Here is a 19,174-nt window from a genome sequence, read left to right as displayed (position 1 = left end):
AGTCTGTCGGCAGCTTTTATTGGCCTGTGTATGGTCAGCTTTACAAAGTACTATTTTAGATAACGTGTAATGAAACTATTGTATGCTATTGCACTTTTTATCTGCTATGTACTGAACCTCACTAATTATCTGCTTCTTCGTGTGGCCTGAATGGGTTCCCTTTCCTCCCAAGGTTATCTCAGAGAGACTGTTCTCACCATCTCCACAACCCACGGCTGCAAATAATCAAGAGAAGGAAGCTCCTCCCTCTTCACCTCTACCTGAGAAGCAAGCCCCTCCCCCTTCACCTCCATCCAATCAGCTGCAGCCACTGGAAATCGCTGCACAGCTACTGGAAGATGCAGAAGGTACATTCTTCACCACTCCCAACACTTTTTTTTGAAACTCCTTTTTGTTCCCTGAGCAGCCAACATCTTCTTACAATAATGACAATATCCTGTTATGTTTCTTTTTCCTTTCAGACTCTGATGGAACAGAGTTCGAGGACGACCCATTGTTGCGTGTGCTGCGGGAACAGAGGGAAGCTCTACGAAGGAGACTCCAGTAATGACACAATTTATTTTATTATCTAATATTTATAGAAATCCTGTACAAATTCCTCATCGCCCAACATTGTGCTTATAGCATTGGAGATCCAGTAACATCACTAATTCCTCCCTCTCTTCTCTTTGCAGAGCTGTAGATGAAAGGCTTTCTGAACTGGAGGTCGAGAACAGAGCTGCTCCCTCACCCCTCCCATGATGCATCCCTTGCCTACCTTTTTATATATGTGTAAGTCCCTCTATTTATATCTTCTTGTATAAGTGATGAGTGGAACGACGGGTTCCTTGTTCTATGAATAAAATGTACATTTGCACAGATCATCTTCTTTCCTTTTAAATCCATCAGGGGCTGTTGATTGATGTCACTTGTCCTCTGAAATTCTTAGAATGCAGATTCCCTAGGGATAACGCTACTTACATCACTGCCATTAACCCTCTCTATGAAGGTCCATGTCTGTGCACAGATCTACATCTGCTGCTAATAAGATAGATGAGTTGCTCTGATAGGAACCAGTGGGCAAATATGTCCCAGTGCTGTGATCAATGGCATCCAATCGGAAGTAGCCATAAGGATGAGTAAATAAATCCCTGATTGCTATGGGTTATTGCAACTGGGGCAAATTTAACTTATATTTAAAGATATACTGTCACGGGGAAAAACTATTTTTTCAAAACACAGTAAATATTGCTGCTCCAGCAGAATTCTGCATTGAAATCTGTTTCTCAAACGTTTTTTTATATTTAATTTTGATATCTGACATGGGGCTAGACATATGGTCAGTTTCCCAGCTGCCCCCAGTCATGTGACTTGTGCTCTGATAAACTTCAGTCACTCTTTACTGCTGTACTGCAAGTTGGAGTGATATCACCCCCTCCCTTCCCCCCCCCCCAGCAGCCAAACAACAGAACAATGGGAAGGTAACCAGATAGCAGCTCCCTAACACAAGATAACAGCTGCCTGGTAGCTCTAAGAACAAAACTCAATAGTAAAATCCAGGTCCCACTGGGACACATTCAGTAACATTGAGTAGGAGAAACAACAGCCTGCCAGAAAGCAGTTCCATCCTTAAGTGCTGGCTCTTTCTGAAAGCACATGACCAGGCAAAATGACCTGAGATGCACCTACACACCAATATTACAACTAAATACACTTGCTGGTTCAGGAATGAAATTTTATATTGTAGAATGAATTATTTTCAGTGTAAAAAGTGTCATTTAGAAATAAAACCTACATCATAAAAATCATGACGTAATCCCTTTAATAAATGACACCCCTCCCTTATGGTTGCTCCCACTCTAGAAACAGAAATAGGGAAATATGGCTTTCTGGGCAGTATATTTTGTTCTAGGAAACCATTAAAGAAAACTACAGGAAATGTATATTATATTGTACACACGCATGGGCATGATGGCTTTATAAAACAGAATTGTGAAGCTTTCATTCTTGCTATTTTGTCGCAAGAGTTAGTCTGTATAAACAACCCCCTCCCTTCAGCCCTTTGACTTACAGATAAGCAGTGCATTATGCAGGGGGTTTGTGCAATGGCGATCTATCTATTTAACCAGGAAGTTAAAAGACGGAAACAGGAGCTTTAACCACTCCAACTTTGTCTCGGCATTTAATGCATCCTCCTGCCTTGCTTTCATTGGTGTATCTGATACAATAAAGAATTTACTTTATCAGCCTTTTATCTTGTATATTGTTCCTTCTTCAACCACAAATCTGCTTCCTGGTGGCTGCACAGTTAATATCAACGGAATGAGGTGGGGAGAGGTGCACTGCAGGTTGCCATGGCAACAGAAAGCCTTTGTGTTTGGGTGAGATAAATTATACATGAGATGTCATACTGGTAAATAGAATGTAAAGGTAAGAGAGTTCAGTGTGTAATGAGAGTTGTGTTTCTCGAGGATGCTGCTGTTACTGTGTCATAAAGCTGAAAATTAATCTCAGGGTCATAGATTTATTCAGAGCTCTCCTACTCGTATTCTAGTCTTTTAGTCAAATCAATGCATGGTTGCTAAGGTAATGTGGACCCTAGCAACCAGTTCTATGACCCTTTGATTAATTTTGAAGATAAAAGGCTGATAAAGTAAGGTCTTTATTGTGTCTGATGCACCAATGAAAGCAAGGCAGGAGGATTCATTAAATGCTGAGACTTGAAGTTGGAGTAGTTAAAGCTCATGCTTCCCTTTTTTATATATATAATACACAAAAGCCATGAATATCTTGTAAATTATATCCTTACAAACGGTGAGTTCTGATGTCATCAGTTATAAACGGTGAGTAGTGATGTTATTTCTGTCACATGACTCACTGAAATTTGTGTATTATAATAAATAAAGTACCTCCAGTTGCAAAATATGAGGATATTAGAAGTTACCTTGGAGTTCCATGACTTTCAGCCTCATGCTTTTATATGGTCATTAAACTCCTCTGTAACTTATAATATCCTTATAATTTGCAAGAGGGGGTGCTTTATTGACGATAGATAGATAGATAGATAGATAGATAGATAGATAGATAGATAGATAGATGGATAGAGGTATATAAGGGTATGGATGCATTATCCAGAAAACTCCAAATTATGTAAAGGCCATCTTCCATAGACTCCATTTTATCCAAATTTTTGAAACTGATTTCCTTTTTCTGTGTAATAATAAAACAGTCGCTTGTACTTGATCCCAACTAAGATATAATTAATCCTTATTGGAAGCAAAACCAGCCTATTGGGTTTATTTCATGTTTACATGATTTTCTAGTAGACTTAAGGTATGAAGATCCAAAATAACGAAAGATTCCAGTCCCTAGCATTCTGGATAACAGGTCCCATACATATGTATATGTGTGTCCAGCTGCTGCTACTGAGATCAATACAGATGTTGGATCCTTCTGTATTCAACCCAGCCCAGGGAATGAGCCCTCCTTATTTTTTGGGTCCATACATGGTTCAGTAGGGTTGGTAAGAATCATGTTTTCTATGTGCACCCAAACCTACTGACACATGTTGTTCTTTGTTCCTTCCCTGACGCACACTTTTTAATAAAAACAGGAACAGCTGTTGGCATCCTTCTGCCCAAGTGTCTGCCTGACCACAAAATGCGGGTGGGGAAATGATTGGACCATAATGCCCTATTCTATCGCTGTCTATGGAGACGCAACCTACACCCCTTAATAAGTTTAGGTGAACTTTTCATTTGTTGTAGAATGGCTAAATCTAAGCAACTTTTCAATTGGCCTTAATTTTTTCTTTTGTATCGTTTTTGGATTATTTGCCGCCTTCTTCTGACCCTTTAAGCTTTCAAATGGGGTCACTGACCCCATCTAAAAAGTAGGGATGCACCGAATCCAGGATTCTGTTCAGTATTCAGCCAAGATTTGGCCTTTTTCAGCAGGATTCAGATTCAGCCTTTTTCAGCAGGGTTTAGATTTGGCTCACCTCTGCACATCTAGCAGGAAAAAGGGTTAACCAAGCGCTTCCCCTTTAAGCTGCTGGACACGTTTCCTCTAGTAAAGAGAGAGAAGCATCACAGTAAGTTCCACATTCATGTAACTGCCTCTTACTAGAGCTACATCTGCAACCTGCAGGCTCAGTGGCACCTCCGCTCTGAATCCAACACACACACAGGTAGGTGCACTCCTCTATATAATACAACAGCTGGAGGGCATTGCTTTATGTCACTGCTGTTGCATACTGAAAGTTGTCAATCTCGTCTGCCATTTGTTTTCTCTCTCAATCTCGGCTGTCAGAACTGCTCCGAAATTCTGCTTTTGATTTCAGCTGCCGTGAGTTCTCTACATCAGAGCAATCAACTGCATGTAAGATATAGATAGAAGCAGAGACTGTGATGTTCAAGGTGGCATCAGTTATACATACATACTGTACATACATACATACATACTCACCTCACCTTAAACAGAACCCCTCAGTGACTTCTAATATCCTTATCATTTACAGTAGGGGGTACATTATCCCTTATAATACATGAGTGATACTCAGAGTTCCCTGTATAACTCAGCCTGCAGCCTTGTGCCTTTATATGGTCACAGAACAACCCCTCAGTGACTTCTAATATCCTTATCATTTACAGTAGGGGGTACATTATCCCTTATAATACATGAGTGATACTCAGAGTTCCCTGTATAACTCAGCCTGCAGCCTTGTGCCTTTATATGGTCACAGAACAACCCCTCAGTGACTTCTAATATCCTTATCATTTACAGTAGGGGGTACATTATCCCTTATAATACATGAGTGATACTCAGAGTTCCCTGTATAACTCAGCCTGCAGCCTTGTGCCTTTATATGGTCACAGAACAACCCCTCAGTGACTTCTAATATCCTTATCATTTACAGTAGGGGGTACATTATCCCTTATAATGAATATCTGCAAAACCTATAACTAATGATGCATTTGCCTATGGTGTGTGTTTGTGGTCACTATTATTACACCCCAAGAATTGACTGGTCAGATATGAAGGCAACTTACCTGCACTGCTGATGCCAAGAAACACTAATGACTGTTTGTATCAAAGGTAAAAGTGGAAGAATCATTGACCGAAACTTATATTTTGCACTTGTATTTCCTGTTTATAACAATTTATATTACCGTAAACAAAATCCTTTGTATTTTTTTGCTGTCTATCTTCCTCTTTTCTACCTGTTTACAAATTATATTTTTTGCTCATGTTTAATGCCCTACAGCGTCTCCATGTTTTAAGGGCCAGCGGAGGGGCCCCAGTATTTCTGTACATAATGTACATCCCCAGAGAATAAAGTGCTGAAATTGGCCGATTCCTGCCCAGGAACTTACAGGCCACAAATAGGGAAGCTGCAAACGAAAGTGTTTCACTTATTGTTTACCAGAAACCAGTGATAAGGGGCACGTGGGAATGGGTTTGGGCTAATAACAAGGGATTGTTCCTCATTGGAAGAGACCAGTGTTTCTATAGGGCTGCTCTATATACAGCCAAGTAGAGTCCTGGGCGGGTCCATTTTTTGGAACCCGGACCCGCATTCTTACCCGCTTGGACCCGCTACCTGACCCGCAAGTACCTTATCTGCAACCTGGACCCGCGACCCGATAACCAACCCGCAGAATTGCCAACCCGCATCTATCCCTGCACCCCTAACTTCTACCTGCAACCCGCAGGGTACCCGTGGGTAGCGACCCGCTGCAGGACTCTACAGCCAAGTCTTCCCACTCCTCTCACTACACATAGAAACCAATTGTGATAACAGGCAGAGCAGGGGAATCATTTTCTCTAAATCACTGTGTTTCTTTCAGGCTCCACCCATTGTGACATCACTTGTGGAAAGAAATGCCTGTAGATCATATTTGGGGTTTTTAGGAGTTGACATGCTCCTCAGCAGATCTGATAAATGGACTTCCGATAACTTGAGATAAACTGCCCCAAACCAATAGATGGCGATGTATACTGGTCTAAATTTCCCCGTTTAGCATCATGGAAGGTGCCATACTATTTCCAGCCGAAATTCAGGGAAATAATTTCCTTTGTGAGGAATAATACCTGCACTATCACTACCACTGTCAAAATAAAGGGGTTTACTCCATAAATTACTGTGTCGAATTTAGCAATTGCTCTTGTTTCTCGCAGGCTGCACCCATTGTGACATCACTTTTGGTAAGAAATGTCTGTAGCTCATATTTGGGGGTTTTGGCATGCTCCTCACTAGATCTGCCAATGGACTTCTGATAATTTGAGATAAACCGCCCCAAACTAATAAACAACAATGTATACTGATCGGAATTTACCTGTTTATCATCATGGGCAGTGCTATGCTATTTTCAGCAAAAAATAAGTAATAAGTAGTTTTATAAGAAATAGTACCTGCACTATCCCTACCGCTGCCAAAATATAGGGGTTCACTCTCTAAATCACTGTGTCGAATTTAATAATTTCCCTTGTTTCTCTGACGTTGCACCCATTGTGACATCACTTGTGGGAAGAAATGCCTGTAACTCCTGACATATTTGGGGGTTTGGGTTGACATGCTCCTCACTAGCTCTGACAAAGGGACTTCTGATAAATTGAGATATACCGCCCCAAACCAATAGATGGTAGTGTGCACTGGTCTACATTTCTCTATTTGCATCATAGAAGGTGCCATGCTATTTCCAGCTAAAAATCAAGGAAATCATTTCAAGAAATAGTACCTGCACTATCCCTACCACTGCCCAAATATAGGGGTTTACTCCATAAATCACTGTGTCAGATTTAGCAATTGCCCTTGTTTCTCTCAGGTTGCATCCATTGTGACATCACTTTTGGGAAAAAATAGCTCTAGCTCATATTTGGGGGTTTTGTCATGCACCTCGCTAGATCTGCCAAACGGACTTAGGATAATTTGAGATAAACCACCCAAAACCAATGGACGGCGCTGTATACTGGTCTGAATTTTCCTGTTTGGCATCATGGGCAATGCCATGCTATTTCCAGCCGAAATTCAGGGAAATGATTTCCTTTATGAGAAATAGTATCTGCATTATCCCTACCACTGCCAAAATATAGGGGTTCACTCCCTTAATCACTGTCGAATTTAGCCATTGCCCTTGTTTCTCTTAGGCTGCACCCATTGTGACATCACTTTTGGGAAGAAATGCCTGTAGCTCATATTTGGGGGTTTTGGGAGTTGACATCACTTTGTGGGGAGAAATGGCTGTAACTCCTGACATATTTGGGGGTTTGGGTTGCTGTTGGCATGTTGTTGTTGTTCACTGGTTTATCTTTCAGTTTAGCATCATGGAAGGCGCCATGCTATTTGCAGCTGAAATTCAGGGAAAGGGGGTAACTGTCTCTGTCGCGCGGTTGCTCTGTTGCTCAGCTACTGAGAGCTTCCTCTATTGTGTTTACATTCATTTTGGCAGTGAAAGTAGAAGTGGGAATGTCCTGGGTTGGAACCTGTTTTTACTCCTAATGATTCGTACTGGGGAACAGGGAGGGTTGAGTGTTCCCCCTAGGGATGCACCGAATCCACTATTTTCGATTCAGCCGAACCCCCGAATCCTTTGCGAAAGATTCGGCCGAATAGCGAACCGAATCCTAATTTCCATATGCAAATTAGGGATGGGAAGGGGAAAATATTTTTTACTTCTTTGTGTTGTGAAAAAGTCACGTGATTTCCCTCCCCGCCCCTAATTTGCATATGCGAATCCTGCTAAAAAAGGCTGAATCCCGAACCGAATGCTGGATTTGGTGCATCCCTATTTCCCGAAGTTGCCTCGGCCCTGTTAGCGCTGCAAAGCCTGTCCCTAAAGTTCTGCAGCCTCACTTTGTGGCAGAATATATAGGAGAATATATATCTTGCTACTAACATTTCTGCTTACTTTTTAGCAGCAGTGCTGTCTTGCTTTATGGCAGGAGTTCCATATACTGTATATAATCAGGTATCAATGGAGGCAGAATAATCAAAGGTTTTTTTATATTTATTTATAGGTTTAAAATGATTTTTGTTGGCAGCCCAAAAAAGGCCAGAAGCCCCCCCCACTCACAGAGTTGAATGTAAATGGACTGGTTAACCCTTGCTGTGCTGGAGGCTTTCACTAGACTTCCAGGGTTTTGTCTCTGGAGAAAGGATTGGGCAGCACTGAATGAGGCCTTTGTTCTAAGTTTCCTTCACTGGGATCACAATCTGGGGGGCGGTAGGAATCCCCTGTGATTAGATGAGCGAGGGAAGGAAATGTGTAATGAGTCCAACGCTCCAGATCTGCAGTCAATGCTACAAGAACAGCAGCCGTCTCATTAATTCTGCACACACATAGGGACAGTGCATAGAAACTAATATCACACAACCCCACGTGCACACTCACAGATACACCCCAAGGACATTATTTAAAGGGGAAGTCCAGGTTTGTTTATTAATTGTATAAAATGTATACAGTACCCAACAGGCACCTTTGGAAAGGAAAGGTATCATATTCCCTGGTTAAAGCTGCTTTTATTTTTTATGCTTGTGGCAGACATTACTCCTATATTGTGACATTACCCCTGCATTGTGACATTACTCCAAGATTGTGACATTACTCCGAGATTGTGACATTACTCCTAGATTGTGACATTACCCCCGCACTGTGACATTACCACCGCATTGTGACATTACCCCTGCATTGTGACCAGTGGCATAACTAGATATTACTGGGCCCCACAGCAAATTATTTTTCAGGCCCCCAAAATTTTTAGCAGTTGACTTGTTTTACCAATATTTATTGAAACTGTATATGAATTAGGGCCTCGTGGGGCCCCTATACCTCCAGGGTCTGCTTCCTCTATAGTTACGCCCCTGATTGTGACATTACCCCTGCATTGTGACATTACTCCAAGATTGTGACATTACTCCGAGATTGTGACATTACTCCTAGATTGTGACATTACCCAGCATTGTAGCATTAATCAGAGATTATGACAATAGTTAGAGATTGTGAAATTACTCCCAGATTGTGACATTACCCCTGCATTGTGACATTACTCAGAGATTATGACATTACTCCGAGATTGTGACATTACTCCTAGATTGTAACATTACCCAGCATTGTAGCATTAATCTGAGATTGTGACATTACTCTGAGATTGTGACATTACTCCGAGATTGGGACATTACTCCGAGATTGGGACATTACTCCGAGATTATGACATTACTCCAAGATTGTGAAATGACTCCCAGATTGCTACATTACCTCCACGTTGTGAAATTACTCCTAGATTGTGACATTACTCCCACATTGTTGCATTCATGGCCACAACGTCATCTCCATGATTTGGCACTGTTTTTTTTTTGTTTTTTTTAAGGACACATGGGTTCATGCCCAATAATAGATACTGCTGGCTATGTTCCTGGGTGTGCTATATATTTTTTTCCTGTTTGATCTATTGGTGTCTGACCCTTTGCCTGTTTCCAACTTTGCTGCCAGCTCCAGCCACTGTCTGTGCTTGACCAAACATCACATATTAGACTTGTAAAGCCGAGTTGCTTTTGTCTTCATATAACCTCAACAAGTCCAATTGGCCCTAACAAATACCTTATGGCACTGTAACATTATCCACACCTTTACGCCATGGCATTGTGACCTTACTCCCAACACTGTGACATTATCTCATGGCATTGTGACATAATTCCCCACATTGTGACATTAACCCATGGTAGGCATTGTGACATTAACCCATGGCATGTTATATTCTTCCCACACAATGACATTTCCCAAAGCCATTATGGCATTACCCTGTGGCATTCTGACAATACCCCATGAAATAAATGTAGATCATTCAATGAAGTGTCTTTCTGCAGGCAGTTGCAATTCTGAAACTGGGAAACAACTGCTAAATGTTTTGTCATTTCCTAGGATTTCTGGTCTTTGCAGTTTTCACTTTCGTTATTTGTGTATTATTTGGGTTAGTTAGTGACATATATGACTTATCCTTATTCCACAGACAGTGATGTGCGTCTCTACCTTAAATCCCCACCATTGATCTGTGTTTCCTGCCTCGTTAACCTCAACACAAAATCAATGGCACATTTACTATAGCTCTCTTATTGCTACACAAACTTTACATCACCTTTCCTATTTACTTCCTCCCCATCCCTTACCCTATAACCCTACCGCCCTACACTGCTGCATGCTTACTGACACCTACCTGCTGCCAATTTAGTATCACTCATGTATTATAAGGGATAATGTACCCCCTACTGTAAATGATAAGGATATTAGAAGTCACTGAGGGGTTGTTCTGTGACCATATAAAGGCACAAGGCTACAGGCTGAGTTATACAGGGAACTCTGAGTATCACTCATGTATTATAAGGATAATGTACCCCCTACTGTAAATGATAAGGATATTAGAAGTCACTGAGGGGTTGTTCTGTGACCATATAAAGGCACAAGGCTGCAGGCTGAGTTATACAGGGAACTCTGAGTATCACTCATGTATTATAAGGGATAATGTACCCCCTACTGTAAATGATAAGGATATTAGAAGTCACTGAGGGGTTGTTCTGTGACCATATAAAGACACAAGGCTGCAGGCTGAGTTATACAGGGAACTCTGAGTATCACTCATGTATTATAAGTGATAATGTACCCCCTACTGTAAATGATAAGGATATTAGAAGTCACTGAGGGGTTGTTCTGTGACCATATAAAGGCACAAGGCTGCAGGCTGAGTTATACAGGGAACTCTGAGTATCACTCATGTATTATAAGGGATAATGTACCCCCTACTGTAAATGATAAGGATATTAGAAGTCACTGAGGGGTTGTTCTGTGACCATATAAAGACACAAGGCTGCAGGCTGAGTTATACAGGGAACTCTGAGTATCACTCATGTATTATAAGGGATAATGTACCCCCTACTGTAAATGATAAGGATATTAGAAGTCACTGAGTGGTTGTTCTGTGACCATATAAAGGCACAAGGCTGCAGGCTGAGTTATACAGGGAACTCTGAGTATCACTCGTGTATTATAAGGGATAATGTACCCCCTACTGTAAATGATAAGGATATTAGAAGTCACTGAGGGGTTGTTCTGTGACCATATAAAGGCACAAGGCTGCAGGCTGAGTTATACAGGGAACTCTGAGTATCGCTCATGTATTATAAGGGATAATGTACCCCCTACTGTAAACGATAAGGATATTAGAAGTCACTGAGGGGTTGTTCTGTGACCATATAAAGGCACAAGGCTGCAGGCTGAGTTATACAGGGACCTCTGAGTATCACTCATGTATTATATGGGATAATGTACCCCCTACTGTAAATGATAAGGATATTAGAAGTCACTGAGGGGTTGTTCTGTGACCATATAAAGGCACAAGGCTGCAGGCTGAGTTATACAGGGAACTCTGAGTATCACTTAATTATTATGAGGATATTAGAAGTCAGTGAGTTATTTTGCCCTGTCACATATAAAATCCACATCCTATATGTCTAATCAGCCTGTGAGGGAGGTGGGAGGGGGGCATTGTTTACCCAATACAAATTTTTAACATCTGTGCACTGTAATAAGTTTTAATTTAGTCATTCTACAGCCCTGTGACCATTTGTTTCCCCTCAGTGTTCCCATGGACGTGCCAGTACCCTGCAGCTCATCTGGTACTAAGGAATGTCCTGAGGATGAAGAGCAGAAGGTACAGAAATACATCACTTCCAGTTGCTGGTCCCACAGATATTGGGCCAAGTTTGCCTTGTATCAACCAATTAGCTGTTGCCTGGTCTAGTGCAGTTAGAATGCTGATTGGTTGGTATTGGTTACAGCAAGATTTATGTTATGTACATTTTTGTTAGGCTTTGAGCTAAGGAGCAACTGATTATACTGAAGATTTATCTGTGTATTGGTCATTTGTAGCATCAGCTTCTCCTCTGCTCCGTGAAACCAGGAAGTTACAAAGTGAAAGTGTCATTTATTTTTAGTTTAGCGCAACAAGTAACAACATCTTTAATGATAAACAATAGGCCAAAAGGTGTGTTCGTTGAGTTAATGTTGAAAAAGAGGATATACTGTACTGTCCCTTTAAACATAGAATGTGAATTGCAAGAGCTGCTGTGAAGCTTTATTGGCTGATTATCTATCTATCTCTATCTATCTATCTACACATACATATACATCTATATACATCTATATACACATACATATACATCTATATACACATACATCTATATCTATCTATCTATCTCTATATCTATATCTATATCTATATATATATAGTGAATAAAGTACCCCCTCTTGTAAAATATAAGGATATTATAAGTTACCGAGGAGTTTCATGACCATATAAAAACACGAGGCCGAAGGCCGAGTGTTTTTATACAGGTCATGGAACTCCAAGGTAGCTTCGAATATCCTCATATTTTGCAACTGGGGGTACTTTATTTATTATAATACACAAGTTTCAGTAAGTCATGTGACAGAAATGACATCAGAACTCACCGTTTATAACTGATGACATCAGAACTCACCGTTTATAAGGATATAATTTACAAGATATTCATGGCTTTTGTGTATTATATATATCTATATATCTATATATCTATATATCTATATACACACACACACACACACAATGGCTCAAAAGAAGCTAGCACACACAGGACTTATGGAGAAAAAAAGGTTTTTATTTTAACAAAAAAAAAAACTAACGTTTCAGCTAGGTCCCTAGCCTTTCTCAAATAGATTATAGATAGATAGATAGACAAATACAAGAGTCCTCTGCACTCAGCCCATTATCAATATATTTAAGACAGAGACATTTTGTGCTACTGCTACTGAAAAATGCCTTACCCTTTAAACAACACAGGGATTGTTTGTCCATATATTGCAATATATTTAAGCTGAACAACGACGTCAAAGTCATCCCATATCTGGCCAGTCCTACGCTTAATTTTCATCTGATTCATTAAGAATTCAATTGCTTAATTATACATTTTACAAAGGGACTAAGTTTTACCTGCAACTTACTTGCTGCTTTCAAAGTAAAACTCCCAAACTTGGCTGCCCTTTTATTAGACACCAGTGAGATCACCTGACTATAGCTGGGAAGGGTGGGAGCTACAACATAGAGCTGGTCACTGCTCCTGTATAACTATAACAAACAAGGGAAAGTTGTGCTCACCACTATTTTTTAAAACCATTAGGCGGGGGTGCAATGAGGCTGTGACCACAAAATACATATAGACAGATAAAAATTGAGCGTAGGACTGGTGTATTGACGAGCAGTGCGGCTATATTTTTCATGGAAATTGTTTTCCGCTTGGCTTTTTTTTCACAAAAGTTTACTAAAATTGTGGAATTGTGGGGATGAGAAAAAAACAAACAGAAAAGAAATGACAGGCTGTAAAAACGCACATTATCATGCCGGTGTGGTTTTATTGGCGTATTTACGCTCGGCCACACGTTTTTAAAAACCCCACGTGTGACCTTTCCCTTATACTCAGACACTCAAAGACACATCTCTTTGTAACAATTTTATTATTGATACAATTTGTCCTTTTATTAAAGATCAACTTTCATTTTTATAACATATTCTGCTCCGTGTGTGTGGACTGAAATAACTGCACAGTGGCAAGCGGGGCCCCGGGGCCCTAATACAGGGCTGCACCTTGCTCACATGCTGTATACAGAGCCCAGGCCCGCCTCTCCCTATTGGCTTAGCTCCCTCTCCCATACTACCATTGTCTTTGCACCTGAATGGATTGTTCCATTCCCTGATATGGGGGAGGGTTGTGGGAAAAAGGATTAGGACATGTGTGTTGCAGGGATGGGGGAAGGGTAATACCCGTGTAAGCACAGACAAGACGAGAAGATGGGGAGAGCAGTGCTGGATAAGGAGGTTTGGTTCGGCTAATTTCCCAGGGAGAAGGATGCGAGTGAATTCTCCCACCCCAGTGACACAGGAATCCTGCTAACCACTGTCTGAATTGGGACAATGTACTGAGACAGCCTGTCAGGGAAAGAGACATACAGAGAGCGCCTGGGAAACCGTTACAGGGAGACGCCTGGCTGAGCATTATGGGAAAGCAATGCGGACTGAGGACCATGGCTGGGGGCAACACGAGGGGCACCTAGGGGCCACAGTGACTCACAGACACCCGGGAGGCCACACAAAGGCAGTTATTGGCTCAGCACACGAGAGTCACAAGACTCGGGATCTATAAATTGTGTCTTTTTGTCGCCTTCCAAGATCATGGGACATGGAGTCCAGTGAGGGATAATTTTACAAAATCAACCTCTGTATGAGGCAACAAGATGGTGGTGAGTAGCCTTGGGGTAAATACTGGAGGGCAGAGCAGGCTGAGTAAGGGGCAAGTAGAGTGGCGGCATGCTGCGTGGAAATAAGGTTGTCTCTACTGGAATATTTATCAGACTTTCTATGTTTTCTGCTTTTTAAATAACATTGGTATCAAGCATCATGTTTACCCATCAGGCTGCAAATGTACCTAATGCCTTGTCAGAGCTCTGTTTAACAGTATCCAAGTGATGGGTGTCCTGTGTAGGGCCCTCCCAGAGTAGCACCTTCAGGTAGCACTGTATTCACCCCTTGGTTATGTGTGCAGTTCCACTGGACCTCACTGTGGGATAGCAGGTATAGTAGGGAGAGATGGTGTCTATAGTAACAGTGGATAATAGTCTCTGGGAAGGGAGTGTGACTGTGGGATAGCAGGTATAGTAGGGAGAGATGGTGCCTATAGTAACAGTGGATAATAGTCTCTGGGAAGGGAGTGTGACTGTGGGATAGCAGGTATAGTAGGGAGAGATGGTGTCTATAGTAACAGTGGATAATAGTCTCTGGGAAGGGAGTGTGACTGTGGGATAGTAGGTATAGTAGGGAGAGATGGTGTCTATAGTAACAGTGGATAATAGTCTCTGGGAAGGGAGTGTGACTGTGGGATAGCAGGTATAGTAGGGAGAGATGGTGCCTATAGTAACAGTGGATAATAGTCTCTGGGAAGGGAGTGTGACTGTGGGATAATAGGTATAGTAGGGAGAGATGGTGTCTATAGAAACAGTGGATAATAGTCTCTGGGAAGGGAGTGTGACTGTGGGATAGCAGGTATAGTAGGGAGAGATGGAGCCTATAGTAACAGTGGATAATAGTCTCTGGGAAGGGAGTGTGACTGTGGGATAATAGGTATAGTAGGGAGAGATGGTGCCTATAGTAACAGTGGATAATAGTCTCTGGGAAGGGAGTGTGACTGTGGGATAGCAAGTATAGTAGGGAGAGATGGTGTCTATAGTAACAGTGGATAATAGTCTCTGGGAAGGGAGTGTGACTGTGGGATAGCAGGTATAGTAGGGAGAGATGGTGTCTATAGTAACAGTGGATAATAGTCTCTGGGAAGGGAGTGTGACTGTGGGATAGCAGGTATAGTAGGGAGAGATGGTGCCTATAGAAACAGTGGATAATAGTCTCTGGGAAGGGAGTGTGACTGTGGGATAGCAGGTATAGTAGGGAGAGATGGTGCCTATAGTAACAGTGGATAATAGTCTCTGGGAAGGGAGTGTGACTGTGGGATAATAGGTATAGTAGGGAGAGATGGTGCCTATAGTAACAGTGGATAATAGTCTCTGGGAAGGGAGTGTGACTGTGGGATAGCAGGTATAGTAGGGAGAGATGGTGCCTATAGTAACAGTGGATAATAGTCTCTGGGAAGGGAGTGTGACTGTTGGTTTTAGCTTGGGAGTTGGGACCTTGGGAGTTGTAGTTTATATTTACTGATAAACCTTCCAAAAAAGAGAGATTGTTAATACCGGTAATTCCAGGTAAGGTTGTTGTACCATGTGAGCCAGTCACAGGACAAAACAAAAGGTGATATAAAGGTGATAGATAAAGATAATCAGAGCAAACTTTTCGAGCTTGAAAAAGGAACTAAAATGTTCTGGCAGTTTGCTATGATTATCTTTATCTATCACCTTTATATCACCTTTTTGTTATTTTTTGCCCTTAATACCACTAACAATTCGTCTAGTTCCTTTAATTCCCCTTGTGTGACTGCCGCTCTTCCCCTTGAACCCCAAATAAACAGCTAATAGGGAATCTGACATCCCTGGGTTTATGGGTGTCGTAAAGCTCCGCAATCAAAACAGTGGATTTTACCAATTTCCGTTGCTATTGCTGATTTTGTTGCTAGGGCCAGTGACATAGCAACTGGAAAGGAGCTAGATTTTTTTTTTTCTTACTTACCTCACTATTCATGGACTTTATTACCTCTCGTGAGTATAACTGCCGGTACCCCTATCACTATAAATGTGTGGGTGCCAGAGCAGTCGCTCCAATCTGTCAGCAGATGGAGTGGCAGTTGCTGTAGGGCAGAGCATAAACACTGGGCACAGACTCTCATCACAGGCCGTGGGATTGGAGCAGAACCGCAGCCAATTAGGCAGGTGCTCTGGTATTTGTGCGACTGCTGATTGTCTGTATCACAATTAGGCTGGAGGCAGACAGACATTTGTTTTGTTTCTGCTCCCCGGGGACAGACTGACATGATGCTCTTTGTCTGAGTAATAATTCACTGGGGCAGACTCTCAGGGGCCCTGGCTATAGATTTCAGCATCACGGCCTGATTGGATGAGGCCTTTTCTGCAGAGCCGTGTGTATAGGCAAGTGCAGGTATTGGGCATGAACCCCAATGTGACTCGTGGGGGGCAGATACACCCCGACATATTGTTCTCCTGCACTGACCAGTCACTGACACAATAATGACTCCATTGTTTGACTCCCATTGAGTACAATCCGCGTCTTCTCCATTGTTTAGAGGTTGGTAAAGGGTAAGTTCATCTTAAAATACATTTTAGCCTGATGTAGTATAGACAGCTAAACATGTTCTAAAAAGAGAGATTCTAGCCTGCGTCAGACTGCAGGACTGAACACCCACCAGGTCTTCTGCCACTAGGACCCTCCACCCCCCCTCCGGGGCCCCTTTACTTCTCTCAACACCACCCAGAGACCCCCAACCACTACCTTGTCTCTCCTGCTCTGACCTGTGCGGTAACTGCTGTAGCAATCGGAGCCGGGGGTAGGAGGCTACAGGCTGTGTTACCCTCTGATCCAGTGTTCCACCAAGAAAAGATTCACTGGCACACAGGTACTGCTGGCAAGGTGAAAAACCCTTGCTTTAAATTTATTAATACGGCATGCAACGTTTCGGGCAGTGGCGGAACTTCCGGGGGAGCAGGGGGTGCGAGCAGGCCAGGGCCCGCACCCCCTCAGGGCTCCCCGGCAGTCCACGAAGTACCCCCGGACAGTTTCCAGGTGTACGGAGGGGGGCGGGGGCCGGCTACGCGTCCTGCGCCAGGGCCTGCCCCCCTCTTGTTACGCTTCTGGTTTCGGGGACAACCCCTTTATCAAGCATACTGAAACGGAATGCACAAAGCAATTTAAAGCATAAGTAAGTGACGTAACAATTACATGGGTGTGCATATAATTAACATAATGAATAAACCATCCATCACAAATTAATGAAAACGAGAAACATAGAACAAAAAAACTTTACAAAGAGAAAATAAGAAAATAATAATGAGCACCGAATCAAAATGTGTAATGAGTGAAAGTGTCCAATTGATCCTTAATCCAAAAGTTCATTAGAAAGAATCGCTAGAAAGATTAAATTGGAAAAATTATTTCACAACAATTAAAAACAAATTATTCAAAAGTCATAAAAACACAAAGGTACTACAAAATTTCCAAGAATTAAAACCATGGTGCATTCCGTTTCAGTATGCTTGATAAAGGGGTTGTCCCTGAAACGTTGCATGCCGCATTAATACATTTAAAGCAAGGGTTTTTCACCCTGCTAGCAGTACCTGTGTGCCAGTGAATCTTTTCTTTGTACAGTTGTGGGGCCACCGATACCCTTTTACTGGGCACCAGGGATACTTCATCCTCGAGAGGGCCTGGGTGTGCGTCGGCAGTTTGGACTCTTTCCTTACAGTGTTCCACCAACCCAGTCCGACCCTGAGATTCTAGCTATCTGTATAACAGAACATTCTGTCCCAGTGGCTGCACAGATCCTATCTGATCCCCATTGTAAGCAGCAGTCCTGTCCTGCTTTATGGCAGCTGAGATTCTAGCTATCTGTATAACAGAGCATTCTGTCCCAGTGGCTGCACAGATCCTATCTGATCCCCATTGTAAGCAGCAGTCCTGTCCTGCTTTATGGCAGCTGAGATTCTAGCTATCTGTATAACAGAACATTCTGTCCCAGTGGCTGCACAGATCCTATCTGATCCCCATTGTAAGCAGCAGTCCTGTCCTGCTTTATGGCAGCTGAGATTCTAGCTATCTGTATAACAGAGCATTCTGTCCCAGTGGCTGCACAGATCCTATCTGATCCCCATTGTAAGCAGCAGTCCTGTCCTGCTTTATGGCAGCTGAGATTCTAGCTATATCTGTATAACAGAACATTCTGTCCCAGTGGCTGCACAGATCCTATCTGATCCCCATTGTAAGCAGCAGTCCTGTCCTGCTTTATGGCAGCTGAGATTCTAGCTATCTGTATAACAGAGCATTCTGTCCCAGTGGCTGCACAGATCCTGTTGTTAAACTACAACTTCCAACATTCACTAGAGTTTGGAACTCTTTAGTTCAATGGGTGTTAGAGGCTGAATGTTTAAGTCCTGATATAAAGTGATATTGATACAAGTCAATGAAGGACACTCCCAGTATTGGAAAGGGAAAAAATTCTCTTTTTAAAAAAAATATGAGGTGCAAATAACCCCACAGTCAGTTACCCAAAACCATATATAAGAATAGAGGGGGTGCGCACTCAGTGATGGAAATAATACTTGGTAAACAAAGGTGGTATTAAAAAAAAAAAATCTTTTATATAGTGTATAGCAAACAAATATACATCAGACAAACTGGTATATTATGTACAACAGTATTAGCAGAAATATCAAGATCAAGGCAAAAAGGGACAAACCACAGAGAACAGATCCAATTGCCAATAATGAGAAACCCCAACGTTTCGGCACTAAAGCCTTTGTCAAGGGGAATTCCCCTGGGTGAGTTCTCTCTATTCTTATATAAAGTGATATAAGGGGGTCCAATATGGTTTCCTCCCACCTGCTGCTCTGTCCCTATTTGCTCCCCTGTTAATGAAAGCCCCGACTAATAAAGGTTAATA

General features: G+C 42.1%; 1 protein-coding gene across 4 annotated transcripts in view; it reads left to right on the top strand.

Moving 5' to 3' along the window:
* Positions 1 to 286: 286 nt before the first annotated feature.
* Positions 287 to 19,174, top strand: part of arhgap33.S (Rho GTPase activating protein 33 S homeolog) — a 52,799-nt gene continuing 33,911 nt past the window's right edge. For 2 of the 4 annotated variants that reach the window (XM_041571750.1, XM_041571749.1), the window contains exons 1-4: positions 287 to 347; positions 462 to 543; positions 675 to 771; positions 11,610 to 11,682. In XM_041571750.1, coding sequence (XP_041427684.1) covers positions 683 to 771; positions 11,610 to 11,682 — 162 coding nt within the window. In that variant the 5' untranslated portion in view covers positions 287 to 347; positions 462 to 543; positions 675 to 682. Of the gene's footprint in view, positions 348 to 461; positions 544 to 674; positions 772 to 4,076; positions 4,169 to 11,609; positions 11,683 to 13,760; positions 14,304 to 19,174 lie in introns of those variants that run through there. The other 2 variants (XM_041571751.1, XM_041571752.1) reach the window with 2 other exon arrangements.

Source organism: Xenopus laevis, chromosome 7S (assembly GCF_017654675.1).
Source record: "Xenopus laevis strain J_2021 chromosome 7S, Xenopus_laevis_v10.1, whole genome shotgun sequence".
NCBI lineage: Eukaryota > Metazoa > Chordata > Amphibia > Anura > Pipidae > Xenopus > Xenopus laevis.
This window is presented reverse-complemented; position numbering and strand designations above follow the sequence as displayed.